This window comes from Schistocerca cancellata, chromosome 2, assembly GCF_023864275.1.
Source record: "Schistocerca cancellata isolate TAMUIC-IGC-003103 chromosome 2, iqSchCanc2.1, whole genome shotgun sequence".
Taxonomy (NCBI): Eukaryota; Metazoa; Arthropoda; class Insecta; order Orthoptera; family Acrididae; genus Schistocerca; species Schistocerca cancellata.
The window spans coordinates 206726043-206745195 of record NC_064627.1 but is presented as its reverse complement, the minus strand read 5'-3'; the positions used below and the strand labels follow the sequence as shown (position 1 = coordinate 206745195).

At 44.5% G+C, this 19153-nt stretch overlaps 1 protein-coding gene across 1 annotated transcript in view; it reads left to right on the top strand.

Annotated features, from left to right (window-relative positions):
- LOC126161538 (uncharacterized) overlaps positions 1-19153 on the top strand; it is a 356858-nt gene that overhangs the window by 21264 nt on the left and 316441 nt on the right. Inside the window, exon 2 of the mRNA XM_049917463.1 lies at positions 51-96. Within this exon, the coding sequence (XP_049773420.1) occupies positions 51-96 (46 nt within the window). The remainder of the gene's footprint in view (positions 1-50; positions 97-19153) is intronic.

The window sequence follows — 19153 nt, the reverse complement described above, 5'->3', positions numbered from 1 at the left end:
AGTGTAAGCTGCCTGTGCACAGTGAGTGACGTGTGGCCTTCTGTTTCTAGTGGAAGTGCCGGTGGTGCGTGATGAGGAAGCTGTCGCCGGTGGCAGGTAGGTGGTACCTGCCCGCATGGCGTCCATGGCAGCCGCGTCCGCATGAGCGTTCTGTTGCCGTCGTACACAATAGAGGTCAGTAACCTCCGTAAAATGTAAATACTCTATGGCAGTGGCCGTCAAACTGCGACCCGAATCATGTATCAGTGCGGCCCGCTATTCTCAGCCGTATTTTATAACAATATGCATCTAGCAACTAACAGCCGAATCCTAAAACGACAACTAACCTTAGGAGTTCCTTAGTGTTCCTGCTCAAAAGGAGAGGTTCACAGCGGTGCGATCGACTTTTTGAAACTATCAAATGGTTCAAATGGTTCTGAGCACTATGGGACTTAACATCTGAGGTCATCAGTCCCCTAGAACTTAGAACTACTTAAACCTAACTAACCTAAGGACAACACACACATCCATGCCCGAGGCAGGATTCGAACCTGCGACCGTAATGGTCGCGCGGTTCCAGACTGAAGAGCCTAGAACCTCTTGCCCACAGCGGTCGGCTTGAAACTATCTATACGGTTATGTAGGTTATGTTCCCACGTATCACACACGGCAGCCATTCATCCTGGTGGGCCCTCATTTGCGAGTAATTAACGAAAAAATTCGAAATTTTGAGTGACACTCAATAATGTTAAAATAAGTCGCGTTATAGGCTATAGTCCGGCTGCGACGTGTAAAGGATAGGATAACAACTCCACATGCACATGGGTTAAAATCTCGCCAGTTGCAGAAAGTTCTTTTAATTTTTTAATCTTTATCGAAATTAGTTTTGATCATCATTTTTATTCAATTAATTAGTTTAAATGCAATTTTTTTAAATTTCACTTTCTTGTCACGTAATGTTAATCATAATATCAACTTCTTCATTTACTCTTTTTTTTCGTATCATGCATTTTCTAATCGGAATTTTTGTGAATATGAATTTAATTACATTTATCTATTATAATACTCAGTTATTTGAAAATTCCGATCTATCAGTTAAAAAACAAAAGACGGAATAATCTATTTATATGTGTGCACTGGTGTGCAAAACATATTTTTTATTGTGTGATGTCCTTAGATTAGTTAGGTTTAAGTAGTTCTAAGTTCTAGGGGACTGATGAGCTCAGATGTTAAGTCCCATAGTGCTCAGAGCCATTTTTTGAGCACTATGGACAAAATAACGCAGATGAAAATTTAAATGAAAGACGGGTTTATAATTAAAATGAAATTCAAGGAAAATTAGAAATAGATATAATGATCGCAATAATGTGAACGAAAAGATAGGGTGATCAAACAAAAGACATTAAACTGAAATTAATACATAAAATTAAATAGAAACACAAGAGCAAAGATTTCAAGTGGAGAAAGAATGATAGGAAGAAAAGTGAGAGCAAACGAAGAAGTTGATATGATTAAAATTATGTGACAAAGGAATTACTTTTAAATCAGTTAATTGAATAGAATCGATGATCGAAGCCACTCGGTAAAGATTTAAAAATAAATCTTACTGCATCTGACAAGATTCGTACCCACAATGTCCTGCGCTTGAAGCTGTTATCCTATCGATTATACCACGCATCCAGGCTATATAATACGACTTTTCTAATGGTATTCAATGTTACACAAAATTCCGAATTTTATTTCAGTTACTCGCAAACGAGGTTCCACCAGGATAAATGGCTGCAGCGTGTGATACCTGCGATCTTAAACTACATAGATAGTTTAAAAAAGTCGATCTCACAGGTGGGGACCTCTCCTTGGCAGTAACAAACAAAAAAACTTAGAGGGTCTTTCATAATTTAATATGTGCTTAATTTAATTGACGTTTTTGAATTAGGCTGTGCGCTAAGTAAAGTTGGTCGCTCTCCGCAGGGGCAGAGGGGTAAGTAGCGCTGCCGCTGTGGGGATGGAGGATGTGAGAGGGGGGGGGGAACGTTTTATTGTTTGTCTTCCAGTACTGGCAACTCACAGGCGTCAATGGCTCATTCCAGTCAGCTACCGTGGTATAAACTTGGACACAGAGGTAACATGGCCTCGTGAATGCTCATTACAGTGATGGTCATCTTCAAATGTGCTACTTCTTCCTAGCAATGAACATCATCGTAGTACAACACTACGTGTAGCAGACACATGACATTTAAAAGATATGGTAATCATTTGTGGTAGGGACTCATTTTGCATAATGAATTTAAATACAATTACAGTTACTATTATTAATCAAGTAATCATCCGCTCCATCAGGCAATTACAGTGTGACAGCTTGGGGTCTCAGACAATGACAGTAATCTGAAACGGACTAGTCGTTACGAATCAAAGTGCACATAACATACTAATCCACATAGGTTAGCAATTACTAATAAGGCCCGAAGCTATGCTCCGCAATGCCAATATTAGCTCTTGAGTAAAAAAGTTTAACCACCACTGGTCTGTGGCGTCGTCAGCATTTTTACACTCATCTGGAGTGTCCAGCCGCTATAATGTATAACATCAAGTTAGCTATAGAGGCTATTCAGTCTGCCTTTTGCAGTAGTGAAATCTGTACATCTGTAGTCACGGTCTCTCTCTCTCTCTCTCTCTCTCTCTCTCTCTCTCTCTCTCTCACACACACACACACACACACACACACACACACACACACACACACACAAGAGCGCTCACGCACATACTCATGGTGTCCCAGAAGGAATCCTTAGTATTTAGGTATATGATAGGAATAATCATTCGAAGCAAAACAATGTGGTAAATATTGGTCCTACAATGCACATCTCAAAAGCTGTGAACACTTCATCATCTTCGATACTGTGAAACAAATCCCTACTAGAGTCCTGCAAGACCGAGTAAGCGAGCACATAATACGAGATGGGGCGAGCGCACCCTAACTGGATAGGCTGCCCGCACTAGTTCTAGTGACCGACCATAGAAGCCGTGACCGAATACGTAGCACGCAACTTCAAACACATTACACGTGTCATTATCCGTGTGAGACTGCAGCCAGTACGGGCTTCTCATTTGGGGTCTCTCTCTCTCTCTCTCTCTCTCTCTCTCTCTCTGCAATCATGCAGTGCGAGGAAACCAGTGCAGTAAGACGTAAGATTCAAATCAATGTTTACACGTTGAAGAGACGGGAAGGTCTAAAAGGCAAATACGGAGCATATTTTTGTTGGTTGTAGATGAAAACAGTGCGTCTAATGGGTACGTATCGTGCATGAACTGCTTCACATTATTGTGTTTCCAATCGCAAACCACTCTTTTAAAGAAACACAGTTGCAAGAAACCTCACAAAGATACAGCTCCTTCAGGAATACCGGCAGTAATAAAAAATAGTATTACAGAAAAGTGTGTTTCAATGTGTGCTAAAGATATGAGACCTTTTAATGCTGTTTGCGGTGAAGTTTTCAGAGAACTAGGGCAAGAATTAATACATCTAGGTGCGCATTATGGAGAAGTCAACGTGGCAGATGTCGTGCCACATCCCTCTACTATAAGCAGACATGTCAAAGAACAAGCTGATGCAATACGAAACAGTATAATGCCTTCTGTTATTGCGGAAGTTATTAATAAAACATGTGCTGCGACAGTTGATATGTGGACTGATTCGCATAATCAGGTGCACTATTTGACGCTTACATTTCATTACATTAACACAGATTGGTCTCTTGTGATCAATGTTTTATTTACAACAAAATTCCCGGACGTTAGGAAGACGGGAGTAAATATTATAAAACAAAGTGCTCTATTAATTTAGTTGTGTAACGTACCCGTTCTTGGAAACGTTACTTTTGTATTAAAAGAGAGAGAGAGAGAGAGAGGGAGAGAGAGGCGTTGGATTTGTACAGTAAAGTACAGAGCAGCGAGCCGTGGCGAGGCGAGGTGAGACGTCAGCGGTGACCGGTCATGCTCGGTTATCCGCGTGTCCAGAATCCGGACATCAGACATGGGGCGAGTACGTGACCGAGCCGAGTCGTATGGGACCGGACACGAGCTGCTCGGTCCCCCCATAAACAGGCGAGCCGTGACCGGTCAAACATGGAGCGTTGCAGCACTCTAATCCCTACTACTGCAAGCTCTTTGCTTTCGATGTTTTGGGAGGATGTAGTATAGACCAAAGGAAGAAAAAATTATCCGGTAAACATGGGCTCCAAAAAGCATAACTTAACAGCTATGGGCATTTCTTCAGTAAAAGAAACGTATTGCACAGCAGCTAAGATGAACAAGTGCTCATACCTCTCAAGGTATGTGCTTTAGAGCCCATGTTTAATGTAAATTTTTTTCTTACCTTTGGTCCACACTACCAACTCACGAAATATGTATAGACGGCGAAACGCAACTATGAGTCACTTTTTCGAATGCCGTACATGTCTCCCACTGGAATGTAGAAGTTTGAAATGTGTCTCAGTGGTGCCTCCAGCCCTCTTCTGTAATGGTACAAAAGTGTGGAGCCCTGAAGCTTCACCCTCGAGCTCCGCGGTGTGTGAAACAGCAGGGTGTCGACACATGCGAAACAAAGAACAGAGTTCAAAGTTCTTGTGACGTATAACACGGGTTACTGAAGTCACGTTAGCAACAAATTTCACCACAGTTCTGCCCTACGTCAACGCGGACATGTCGCACGATGTGGAGGTCGTCATACGCTGTCTTACCCAAATTTGAGCCCGTTCTTTTGACGCTCTGCGATGGCAGTCAGAAACGCGACACCCAGCGTTGAAATCACGCGGTTTTCTTATGATGGGACGAGGAAAACATTTCAGACACCCTACCGCTCGGAATCGACACTAGGAGGTGTCAGGGGGTGACATAAATAGCGACAATGAAACCACCACTTTCCTTCAGGTATTGATTCCCAGACATTTCGCGGTCGAAAATGACAGTTTGCAGTGCAGTGAGAAACAAGGCGACGTTCTTGACAATCTTTGGCACTGCTGACACCCCACAGACGATTCAATTCTTCCCTAAGGACATCGATGTACACTACTGGCCATTAAATTTGCTACACTACGAAGATGACGTACTACAGTCGCGAAATTTAACCGACAGGAAGAAGATGCTGTGATATGCAAATGATTAGCTTTCCAGAGCATTCACACAAGGTAGGCGCCGGTGGCGACACCTACAATGCGCTGACATGAGAAAAGTTTCCAACCGATTTCTCGTACACAAACAGCAGTTGACTGGCGTTGCCTGCTGAAACGTTGTTGTGATGCCTCGTGTAAGGAGGAGAAATGTGTAGCATCACGTTTCCGACTTTGATAAAGGTCGGATTGTAGCCTATCGCGATTGCGGTTTATCGTATCGCGACAGTGCTGCTCACGTTGGTCGAGATCCATGACTGTTAGCAGAAAAATGAAATCGGTGGGTTCAGCAGGGTAATACGGAACGCCGTGCTGGATCCCAACGGCCTCGAGACCACAGGCATCTTATCCGCATGGCTGTAACGGATCGTGCAGCCACGTCTCGATCCCTGATTCAACAGATGGGGACGTTTGCAAGACAACAACCATCTGCACGAACAGTTCGACGACGTTTGCAGCAGTATAGACTATCAGCTCGGAGACCATGGCTGCGGTTACCCTTTACGCTGCATCACAGGCAAGAGCGCCTGCGATGGTGTACTCAACGACGAACCTGGATGCACGAATGGCAAAACGTCATTTTTCGGATGAATCCAGGTTCTGTTTACAGCATCATGATGGTTGCATCCGTGTCTGGCGACATCGCGCTGTACGCACATTGGATGCGTGTATCCGTCATTGCCATACTGTCGCATCACCCGGCGTGATGGTATGGGATGCCATTGTTTACACGTCTCGGTCACGTCTTGTTCGCACTGACGGCACGTTGAACAGTGGACGTTACATTTCACATGTGTTACGACCCGTGGCTCTACCCTTCATTCGATCCCTGCGAAACCCTACATTTCAGCAGGATAATGCACGACCGCATGTTGCAGTCCCAGTACGGGCCTTTCTGGATACAGAAAATGTTCGACTGCTGCCCTGGCCAGCACATTCTCCAGATCTCTCACCAATTGCAAACGTCTGGTCAATGGTGGCCGAGCAACTGGCTTGTCACAATAGCCAGTCACTACTCTTGATGAACTGTGGTATCGTGTTGAAGCTGCATGGGCAGCTGTACATGTACACGCCATCCAAGCTCTGTTTGACTGAAAGCCCAGGCGTATCAAGGCCTTTATTACTGCCAGAGGTGTTTGTTCTGGGTACTGATTTCTCAGGATCTATGCATCCAAATTGCGTGAAAATGTATTACATGTCAATTCTAGTATAATATATTTGTCCAATGAATACCCGTTTATCATCTGCATTTGTTCTTGGTGTAGCAGTTTTAATGGCCAGTGCTGTAAGTGATCATACCCCTTTGGAGTGCAGTGCGATCACAATTTTTGCACTGGTGTACAGGATGGAATCACTAGGGACCGTTAAAAACCTTTAGACGAAATTTAAACATGATTCGAAGCAAAAAAGAGTACTTATTCTTTTTTAGCCGTCCTCTTTTGTGACGTGATCACGGAGGGATGCGACATTGACATATGTGGGAAATCAATCGGCAACATCCTCGGTGCCATCCCCTTCCCACTGCGTTTGCTGAGTTCTTTAAAAATGTACCTGTACAGAGGCAATCTGTGACGAGAGTCCTAAGCGCCTGCAGGCCGGCTACACTGCTACTCTTCCGCCTCCTGTCAGTAGGCATGCGGAATCAGAGGGGGCCTGTCAAGAGATAACTTGTGTTTTATTCGTATCTAGCAATTTTAAAATATCTCCCCATTTTTAAAGCTATATTACAAGCTTTGAGCTAGTGTGGTTGTGCGGATGATCGTGGGTGTGGTTGGAAGAGAGTGAGTACAATTTTAACTCAGAATGCTTTATATTTCTTTTATCATATTTTCTATATTTTGATCACATTCGTTTCTACTAATCTTCTTACGGGCGCTGCAAGAATATCAAGTATCACAACTTAGCAAGAAATAACAAACAGAAATTGTTATAAGGAATAAATTTGTACAATAAATTGCTCAAGGTGATGAATATAGTAGATTATTAAAACAGTTTATTTAAAAAAGTGGTTAGAAAGTACTCATTGCTAAATGCATTTTGTGCAGTGAAAGACACAGAGCCGATTTAGTAAAAATGTAACATCAGTGAATAATAAACATCTCCCCCATTTCAATCCCCACTTTTGCAATGTAATTTTTTTCTGCTTGTCTTGAAAACTTTACTATAAAGCTCTTCATAGAGAATACCAATAATTTATCCTCTTTCTCACCTCAACATGTCACCAACTGTAGAGCGTCGTTAAGTCAAAATATTCAGGGAATCAGATGGGAAGTTGCACTACATAAAATAGAAACTAAACACCGTCACCACTGTTTTTGTCAGCTGATAGTATGTGTAGTTTTATATTTTTAATTAAAAATAGTGCGTGTATAATTTATGCAGTGTGTCTGGCAATCGTTGCTGAGAAATGAAGAAACAGTGTACCATTAGCTTCTTACATCATTTTGTAATTTATCTGCAAAACAATAGTTCGTTACTTACGAACTGGAAATGATATGGAACGAGTTATTTTATGCTATATGTATACACCACTATCTTCAGTGAATGGCAACATGCCGGCCGTTTACAAGTTCCTAAATGGAACACTGTCCTAAATTAATCAAACTATTCTTTTCAGACGTACTCATTCAACTATTCTTGAAACTAATTTTTTTAAAGTCTACCAGCTGGTAAATGAAGACGGAAGGAGTTATCCAAAAGAAATAATGTTAAGTTAAATTTAAAAGTTGCTTTACTGCCTGTTCGACAACATTTTATGTTATTGGCTAACTGATCAAAAACTTTTGTTAGTGAATGTTTAATTCCCTTCTGATCTAGTGACAGCTTTAATATTGAATAATTAAGAGAATTTTTTCTTCTTCGTTGTACTACAACCATTGCTTTTCCTCTTAAACTGTGATGGTCTCTTCATGACGAATTTCCTTAGCGAATATGTAGATAAGGACCAGTCAAATGAAAACAAGACGGACGGAGAAAAGTAAGTAACCTTTATTACTTCAAAATTACTCGTTGTAACTGTTAACACATTTACCTCACTTTGAGGCAAGACGATCAATACCTTCATGGAAAAATGTTTGCGGTTCCGTACGCAACTGTGATTGTACGCACACGTGCACCACTACATCCGAAGCAAGTCGACGACCAGGAATATCTTGCTTGAGGCCCGTAAAAATATGTCCGGACTAAATGGACAGGTCGACATGTTGCCAAGATTGTTTCGACTACTGTGAAGAAGCTTCGCTGAGAACCCATGACACATCCTGCATATATTGCTGATCTCTCCCCATGCGATTTCTATGTTTCTGAAGCCCTGAAAAAGACCTTTGCGGTCGTCGATTTATTGCGAACGAGAGGTGCCCGACTGGGTATAGTCATGTTTCCGTAGACAGCCGCAAACATTTTTCCATGAAGACACTGACAGTCATGCCTCACATTGGGATAGATGTGTTAACAGTTACGGCGATTGCTTTTGATATAACAGTTTACTTATTTTTTTCCATGTGTCTCGTTTTCCATTTGACTGTCCCTTTCCATTTGTTTGCTCCAAGGAGCGCAGCCGACTATTTGGGATACTGTTCATTAAAGAGCTACAGTTCTTCTCAGCCAAATGCTCCAGGAGTCTGCACAGAATGGGGTATGCAATCCCGGCACTCTGCTGATAACCAAACGAAACCTTCCAAAAACTTTGGTCTTAACAGGGAGGTCGGGAGTGTTTCAATTTATTTCCGGAACAATGTTATCAACTGTTCCAGAGGAAAATTAAATTGTGTGTGTGTGTGTGTGTGTGTGTGTGTGTGTGTGTGTGTGTGTGTATGTGTGTGAGAGAGAGAGAGAGAGAGAGAGATGAATATCGTTAGACTGTCCAGAAAGAAACTGTACTCTGCCATTGTTTCACATGCACGTGTTAAACAAATGTGGCGTTTCTGTGAGTTTTACAGTGATAATCATTATTAATAATTATTATAGTCAATTATGACGCAGTTAAAATTCAAAACCCTTACAAGATATTTTGAGAGTAAAACTTTCTAGATCGCTTAATACATATTTATAACGTCGTTTCAGCTACTGCCATCATCAGATGAGAACTTAGAACTTAGTGGCAATAAGTTAACTCCCTGCTAAGGCACAAGTTGTATTTATACTTGATAGCTCCTTGCAGACTCGATGTTTCCGCGATCCATCCCGGCGCCATCTTTAGGAGAACGCTGCTGGAGTTCTTTCGTTGAAAACTTATGCCAAAGCTGCAAATCGCCATCTTACGTAGGCAACTGTACCGTACACAGCGCATGCGCCGCTCACCACAATTGCTGCCCCTAAGACGGCCTGTTGGATCGCACCTAGCGGGACATCGAAGCCGACGGTAAATAGCACTTACAGACTATTTTCAAGCAGTCGGGCCTTCATCATTTAGCTACAATATAGCAGGTCAGCAACTGGAAGCAGTTAATTCCATAAATTATCTGGGAGTAGGCATTAGGAGTTATTTAAAATGGAAAGGTTCAAATGGTTCTGAGCACTATGGGACTCAACTTCTGAGGTCATCAGTCCCCTAGAACTTAGAATTACATAAACCTAACTAACCTAAGGACATCACACACATCCATGCCCGAAGCAGGATTCGAACCTGCGACCGTAGCGGTCACGCGGTTCCAGACTGTAGCGCCTAGAACTGCTCGGCCACCCCGGCCGGCTAAAATGGAATGACCATATAAAATTAATCGTCGGTAAAGCAGATGCCAGACAGATTCATTGGAAGAATCCTAAGGAAATGCAGTCCGAAAACAAAGGAAGTAGGTGACGGTACACTTGTTCGCCCACTGCTTGAATACTGCTGTGTGGGATCCGTACCAGATAGGGTTGATGGAAGAGAGAGGGAAGATCCAACCGAGAGCAGCGCGCTTCGTTACAGGATCATTTAGTAATCGCGAAAGCGTTACAGAGATGATAGATACACTCCAGTGGAAGACTCCACAAGAGAGACGCTCAGTAGCTCGGTACGGGCTTTTGTTGAAGTTTCGAGAACATGCCTTCACCGAGGAGTCAAGCAGTATATTGCTCCTTCCGCGAAGAGACCATGAGGATAAAATCAGAGAGATTAGAGCCCACACAGAGGCATACCGACAATCTTTCTTTCCACGAACAATACGAGACTGGAACAGAAGGGAGAACCGATAGAGGTACTCAAGGTACCTTCCGCCACACACCGTCAGGTGGCTTGCGGAGTTGGATGTAGATGTAGATGAATAGGTACCACATAAAGCGACACATGTAAATTTGTGCTGGACTGGGACTCGAACCCGAGCCCGGCGCGTCTCCCCGTGTCCCGGGCCTTAAGGCGCTCGGCCATCCGTGCGGGTCCATCTTTCTCACAATAGACTTGTAACTGCCTGTAATACCATAATTTTTCCGGTATATTGATACACGTGACCACGGCTGAATAACACTATTATGTATGACAGTCACTTGCACCTCGTCCCGTTGGCACGTGTACTGGGTCTTGGCAGGTGCTCATAATAGACTGTTACGATACGAATTCTGCAGACAGAATTTCGGAGGTCATTCAGAGATATTTGGTGAGTGATTCGAGTTACAAAACTACATTACTGGCCATTAAAATTGCTACACCACGAAGATGACGTACTACAGACGAGAAATTTAACCGACAGGAAGAAGATGCTGTGACACGTAAATGCATTCAGACCATGCATTTCAGAGCATTGACACAAGGTTGGCGCCGGTGGCGACACCTACAACGTGCTGACATCAGGAAAGCTTACAACCGATTTATCATACACAAACAGCAGTTGACCGGCGTTGCCTGGTGAAACGTTGTTGTGATGTGTCGTGTAAGGAGCAGAAATGCGTACCATCACGTTTCCGACTTTGATATAGGTCGGATTGTAGCCAATCGCGATTGCGGTTTATCGTATCGCGGCAGCGCTGCTCGCGTTGGTCGAGATTCAATGACTGTTAGCAGGATATGGAACCGGTGCGTTGAGGAGGGTAATACGGAACGCCGTGCTGGATCCCAACGGCCTCGTATCACTAGCAGTCGAGATGACAGGCATCTTATACGCATGACTGTAACGGATCGTGCAGCCACGTCTCGATCCCTGAGTCAACAGATGGGGACGTTTGCAAGACAACAACCATCTACACGAACAGTTCGACGACGTTTGAAGGAGCATGGACTATCAGCTCGGAGACCATGTCTGCGGTTACCCTTTACGCTGCATCACAGGCAGGATCGCCTGCGATGGTGTACTCAATGTCGAACCTGGGTGCACGAATGGCAAAACGTCATTTTTTGGATGAATCCAGGTTCTCTTTACAGCATCATGATGGTCGCATCCGTGTTTGGCGACATCGTGGTGGACGCACATTGGAAGCGTGTATTCGTCATCGCCATATTGGCGTAACACCCGCCGTGATGGTATGGGGTGGCATTAGTTACACGTTTTTCACCTCTTGTTCGCAGTGACGGCACTTTGAAGAGTGGACGTTAGATTTCAGATGTGTTACGACCCCTTGGCTCTACCCGTCATTCGATCCCTGCGAAACCCTACATTTCAGCAGAATAATGCACGACCGCATGTTGCAGGTCTTGTACAGGCCTTTCTGGGTACAGAAAATGTTCGACTGCTGCCCTGGCCCACACATTCTCCAGATCTCTCATGAGTTGAAAACGTCTGGTCAATGGTGGCCGAGCAACTGGCTCGTCACAATACGCCAGTCACTACTCTTGATGAACTGTGATATCGTGTTGAAGCTGCATGGGCAGCTGTACCTGTACACGCCATGCGAGCTCTCTTTGTCTCAGTGCCCTGGCGTATCAAGGACGTTATTACGGCCAGAAGTGGTTGTTCTGGGTAGTGATTTCTCAGGATCTATGCACCCAAACTGCGTGAAAATGTAATCACATGTCAGTTCTAGTATAATATATTTGTCAAATGAATACCCGTTCATCATCTGCATTTCTTCTTGGTGCAGCAATTTTAATGGCCAGTAGTGTAATATCCTCTAGTGACTCGTTAGCGGGTAATTATATTTCTTTCGGGAAGGATCGTCATTTTGTGGTCGGAACCTAAGTTGCTCTTAATTTCTTGATATAATTTTCCTGTGTATTTTTTTTAAACCTGGAAACAGAACTGTTCTTGTACTCTCTCCATGGAGAGAGCTTGTGAATCACAAGTCTTCGATTCGGCCCGCCACGAATTCCTCTCCTCTACCAACCGTTTCAGCTCAGACTATTAGTTGCAGCCTAAGTTCTCAATTACTTGCTCGATGTATTCCGACCTCTGTTTTCCTCTACAGTTCTCTCTAATAGCATGGAAGTCATTCCCTGACGTCTTAGCAGATGTCTTACCATCCTGTCCCTTCTTGACAGTTTTTTCACACATATTTCTTTCCTTTCCGATTCTGCGCAGAAGCTCATCAAAAAAATGGTTCAAATGGCTCTGAGCACTATGGGACTTAACATCTGAGGCCGTCAGTCACCTAGAACTCAGAAATACTTAAACCTAACTTACCTAAGGACATCACACACATCCACGCCCGAGGCAGGATTCGAACCTGCGACCGTAGCGGTCTCGCGGTTCCACACTGAAGCGCCTATAACCGCTCGGCTACAACGGCCGGCGAAGCTCATCATTCCGTACCTTGTCAGTCCACCTAATTTTCAACATTCGTCTATAACGCCACACCTCAAGTACTTAGATTCTCTTCTGTTCCGGCATTCTCACAGCCCCTGTTTCCCTACCACAGAATCCTGTGCTACATGCGTGCATTCTCAGACATTTCTTCCTCAAATTAAGGCCTATGTTTGATACTAGTAGTCCACGCTTGGCCGGGAATGCCCTTTTTGCCAGTGCTAGTCTGCTTTTGGTGTCCTGCTTCCTCCATCCGTCGAGGGTTATTTTACTCCCAGGATAGTAGAATTCGTTAACACCATCTACTTCGTGATCACCAATTCTGATGTTGAATTCCTCGCTATTCTCATTTCTGCTTCTCATTACTTTCGTCGTTTTTCGATTTGCTCTTCTTCCCGACTACGTAGGACTGGAGGGCTAGATTATTAAGCGTCGAGGTGGAATCGAATCAGTCTTTTTAATTTCATTTAATGGTTTTCAGCAATTAAAAATCAAGCTCTCCCCGATGTTCAACACCCGTCGCCCGGTGTATGATGACAGGAAATGAACGCCGTCTCGGTCCTTCTGGAGCTCTGGAAGATATCCCGCAAGATCGTGTGGTGAGACATGAATCCACGCCAAACGTTCAACATGCTGCAGCAGGATCCCTGAGACTAAGAATACAATCTCTATCTTCGTCCTGGAAGTGACGTAGCGCAAAATTAGCAGTGGGCTTAAGAGCTTAACCATCCAATGTACAGTTAAATTTATATTGGCTCGTTTTAGCTCTAATAGGCGTAGCCCATGCCTGAAGTTCGATCACTTAGCCTCACGATAAGGAAAAAAAAAGAACAAGAAAGGGCTGTAGGTAATTTCAACAGTAGGGTAATAATTTAACCATCAAAGACAAATGGCAGGCAAAACTGAATCAAGCTTTAGCAACAAGGTTCTTACAAGTTAAACTGAATGGCAGCCAAGTGATGATTACCAAGCTAAGCTAACAGGGCCCAGCTTTAGCAACAAGGCTTTTAAAACTTACTAAGCTAAAAAAAAAAGATATATTGGCCAAGCGCACGATTACTAAGAGTATATTCACATAGAATAGCCTGACACGGCGTAGCAACAAGGCTTTTAAAACCTGAAACACTAAACTTAACACTGGCCAAGCTCAGTGACCATTACATTCAAGTTATTGTCTCCCAGACGCACTATACGCTCACAGGGCCGCAACCACAATGTGGTATCTTAACATTAACGCGGCGTAGCCACGCAAGCGAGGCCGTGCACCGGCCAAGCCGTAATCCTGTGGGCACTAAGGCGCTGCGCAAAACAATATTAAATAAGCCTGTACCACCGCACCCAGTCCATCAGCTGCGGTCAAGCACACTTACTTAAAATTTACGAACTGTGGTGATGCACCACTTCGCTATTCGGCAGAAGCGAAGCACGCTACTTCAAAGAATACTTGTGCACCACTTTGCTATTCTACAGTAGCGTAGAACGCTACTTCAGAGAATACACCCCGCAATACAACCGCTCCAAAGAGCAACATACACACTTTATTAAGAAAAACTTGAGAATCAATTCAAATACCGTAAAAGCCCTGACCATGCTATTCCCTGCACTGCCAGGACATTGTGACCACACAACAAAGCACATGGAAATCTCAACTTTCCATAATCCAAGCCTCAGTTTTTAAAAAAAAACACTCCGTACCCCAGCGACAGACAATCAGTACCTCCCCCTTTTGAGTAACATCGATAGCAACAACCAGGTACAGACGATCTAGAATCGCCACAGCCAAGGATGGTATCACTGCTGCATAAAGATCCTTCCAGTCAGCATACTACGACTGGTCCATGTGCTAAAACTCATTTGTAATTAATGAAACTTTTACCACTAACATTGCCGTCGGAGGCAATCCTTACAACATTCCACAACAGCCTTACGACACCAAAACAAGAATCAAACGCAGAACCTCTAGAGTGGTAGCAGCTACTCCGTAACGGTCGTTTCCATCACTTTACTACGGTGAACACGATTTTGTAGTTTCCCTTAGCAATAAGGTCATCAAGCACAGCTGTTGTCAGAGTCAGTCCTTGCAATAACTCACAACGACCGCACCACAAAATAAAACAAGTAAATCACACAGTTCAACAACGCTAACAATTCACAGTCGTTACCGGCCTGTAGTACGACAGAAAACACGACCAAGAAGTTGCGGAACCAACGCACTGTCTTGGTTCTCCTAGTCAAGCACCGTCGCAACACCACATAGCTTCTAATCGTCGGCGTGACCTATCGGCGTTGTCTTCTTAAGGTAGAAATAAACGTTACAACGACCCTATGCACCACTTAACCGAACCCGGCCGGCAACGTTGAGGAAAGACCATCTACATCTACACGGATACTCTGCAAATCACATTTAAGAGCCTGGCCGAGGGTTCATCAAACCACCTTCACAATTCTCTATTATTCCAATCTCGTACAGCGCGTGGTAAGAATGGACACCTATATCTTTCCGCACGAGCTCTGATTTCTCTTATTTTATCGTGTTGATCGTTCCGCCTTATGTAGGTCGGTGTCAACAAAATATTTTCGCATTCGGAGGAGAAAGTTGGTGATAGGAACTTCGTGAGAAGATTCCGTCGCAACGAAAAACGCCTTTCTTTTAATGATTTCCAGCCCAAATCCTGTATCATTTCTGTGACACTCTCTCCCATATTTCGCGATAATACAAAACGTGCTGCCTTTCTTTTAACTTTTTCGATGTGCTCCGTCAGTCCTACCTGGTAAGGATCCCACACCGCGCAGCAGTATTCTAAAAGAGGTCGTAGTGTAGGCAGTCTCCTTAGTAGGTATGTTACATTTTCTAAGTGTCCTGCCAATCTAAGTGTCCTGCCAATAAAACGGAGTCTTTGGGTAGCCTTCCCCACAACATTTTCTATGTGTTCTTTCCAATTTAAGTTGTTCGTAATTGTAACACCTTGGTATTTAGCTGAATTTACGGCTTTTAAATTAGACTGATTTATCGTGTAACCGAAGATTAACGAGTTCCTTTTAGCACTCGTGTGGATGACCTCACACTTTTCGTTATTTAGGGTCAACTGCCACTTTTCGCACCATTCAGATATATTCTCTGAATCGTTTTGCAGTTTGTTTTGATCTTCTGATCACTTTATTAGTCGATAAACGACAGCGTCATCTGCAAACAACCGAAGATGGCTTCTCAGATTGTCTCCCAAAAAGTTTATATAGTTAAGGAGCAGCAAAGGGCCTATGACACTACCTTTGGGAACGCCTGAAATCACGTCTGTTTTACTCGATGACGTTCCGTCAATTACTACGAACTGTGACCTCTCTGACAGGAAATCACGGATCCAGTCACATAACTAGACGATATTCCATAAGCACGCAATTTTACAACGAGGCGCTTGTGTGGTAGTGTCAAAAGCCTTCCGGCAATCCAGGAATACGGAATCGATCTGAAATGCCTTGTCAATAGCACTCAGCACTTCATGTGAATAAATAGCTAGTTGTGTTTTACAGGAACGATGTTTTCTAAACCCATTAAGTCCCATAGTGCTCAGAGCAATTTTTTCTAAACCCAGGTTCACGGTGTGTCAATAGACAGTTTCCTTCGAGGTAATTCATAATGTTCGAATACAATATATGTTCTACAATCCAATGGGAACGATGAGCCGAGCCTAAACAAAAATCTTGGATACGAATTACTCTCTCCAGTAACTTGACTAATACATGTAATAGCCAAAACGATGAACAGCAACGTAGAACTAAAACACCACGGATGTATTTCAACACTTTCGAAGACCTTAATGCCGACGGAGACACTTGCTATCGGCAGCCACGACCTGGCCAACCCAAGTCTGCATCGTCACTGCAGTGCCCCTAGGCAACGCTGAAGCCGTAAACACCGGCCGTCAAGAACCCGCTGTTACCTTTGACGCCGCTAGCGCCACCTGCGCACTTAGGCGCAACCGACACTCCTTGTAATACAAAGAAACTGTGGTAGAACAGCAACGGGGTGAAATGCATATTGCCGGAGCAGGAAACCACTCTCAATCGATGTTCTGTGCTCATTAGACTGTTCATTCAATGTAATTCTTCTCCACCGTCACTGAGGATAGCAATATCATCAGCGTATCTTAACACTGAAATCGTTTCACCTTGAATTTTAATTCCACTTTTAACTTTTATTTCCATTTATTGCTTCTTCGATGTATAGATTACACAGTAGGGGCGAAAAACTACATCCCTGACTTACATTGTTTTTAATCCGAGCACTTCATTCTTGGTCTTCGACTTTTATTGTTCCCTGTTGGCTATTGTGCATATTGTATATTACTAGTCCTTCCGTATAGCTTGCCCCTATTCTTCTCAGAATTTCGAACCTCTTGCACCATTTGACATTGTCGGATACTGTGTGGAGTACGACAGATACTATGAATGCGTCTTGATTTTTCTGTACCTTGCTTTCGTTGTCAATCGCAACGTGATAACTGCCTCTGGTGCCTTTACCTTCCCTGAAGCCAAACTGATCGTCAAGTAGCAGCTCCTCAATTTTCTTTTCCATTCTTCTATATATTATTCTTGTCAGCAACTAGGATGTATCACTGTTAAGATGATTGTACGATAATTTTCGCAAATAGAATTAATTTATTACCTTCAGCTGCTGATGGGTGTTGATATATATCAACGGGGACAGGTGAAAATGTGTGCCCCGACCGGGACTCGAACCCGGGATTTCCTACTTACATGGTAAACGCTCTATCCATCTGAGCCACCGAGGGCACAGAGGATAGTGCGACTGCAGGGACTATCTCGCGCACGCCTCCCGCGAGACCCACATTCTCACCTTACGTGTCCACACACTACATTCGTAGTGTAAGGCCGCCCTCTTTTTTTTCTTTTTTTTGTAACAGGAATAAAGTAAATGACAATCCTAGTCACGGGCGGGAGTGAAAATGAAATTATCATCTGCATCACAATCCCTTGCAGCACGCGGTGTCGCATCATAAACCTGGCAGAAAGCCATATAATCTTGATCATTTCTGCCAGTGTGGGCGGTATTTATTTCTCCTGTCGACCATTCGAAGGACCATTATCTGAGGCGGTTTCGGTGTTTACCATCGTTGTGTGTGGTTTTTTTTTCCGCGTTAACATAATGCAGTCATAACTGGCGCCAACAGGTAGGGGCCAGTTTTCGTCTCAGTGTGCTATATGCCAATATACACTCCTGGAAATGGAAAAAAGAACACATTGACACCGGTGTGTCAGACCCACCATACTTGCTCCGGACACTGCGAGAGGGCTGTACAAGCAATGATCACACGCACGTCACAGCGGACACACCAGGAACCGCGGTGTTGGCCGTCGAATGGCGCTAGCTGCGCAGCATTTGTGCACCGCCGCCGTCAGTGTCAGCCAGTTTGCCGTGGCATACGGAGCTCCATCGCAGTCTTTAACACTGGTAGCATGCCGCGACAGCGTGGACGTGAACTGTATGTGCAGTTGACGGACTTTGAGCGAGGGCGTATAGTGGGCATGCGTGAGGCCGGGTGGACGTACCGCCGAATTGCTCAACACGTGGGGCGTGAGGTCTCCACAGTACATCGATGTTGTCGCCAGTGGTCGGCGGAAGGTGCACGTGCCCGTCGACCTGGGACCGGACCGCAGAGACGCACGGATACACGCCAAGACCGTAGGATCCTACGCAGTGCCGTAGGGGACCGCACCGCCACTTCCCAGCAAATTAGGGACACTGTTGCTCCTGGGGTATCGGCGAGGACCATTCGCAACCGTCTCCGTGAAGCTGGGCTATGGTCCCGCACACCGTTAGGCCGTCTTCCGCTCACGCCCCAACATCGTGCAGCCCGCCTCCAGTGGTGTCGCGACAGGTGTGAATGGAGGGACGAATGGAGACGTGTCGTCTTCAGCGATGAGAGTCGCTTCTGCCTTGGTGCCAATGATGGTCGTATGCGTGTTTGGCGCCGTGCAGGTGAGCGCCACAATCAGGACTGCATACGACCGAGGCACACAGGGCCAACACCCGGCATCATGGTGTGGGGAGCGATCTCCTACACTGGCCGTACACCACTGGTGATCGTCGAGGGGACACTGAATAGTGCACGGTACATCCAAACCGTCATCGAACCCATCGTTCTACCATTCCTAGACCGGCAAGGGAACTTGCTGTTCCAACAGGACAATGCACGTCCGCATGTATCCCGTGCCACCCAACGTGCTCTAGAAGGTGTAAGTCAACTACCCTGGCCAGCAAGATCTCCGGATCTGTCCCCCATTGAGCATGTTTGGGACTGGATGAAGCGTCGTCTCACGCGGTCTGCACGTCCAGCA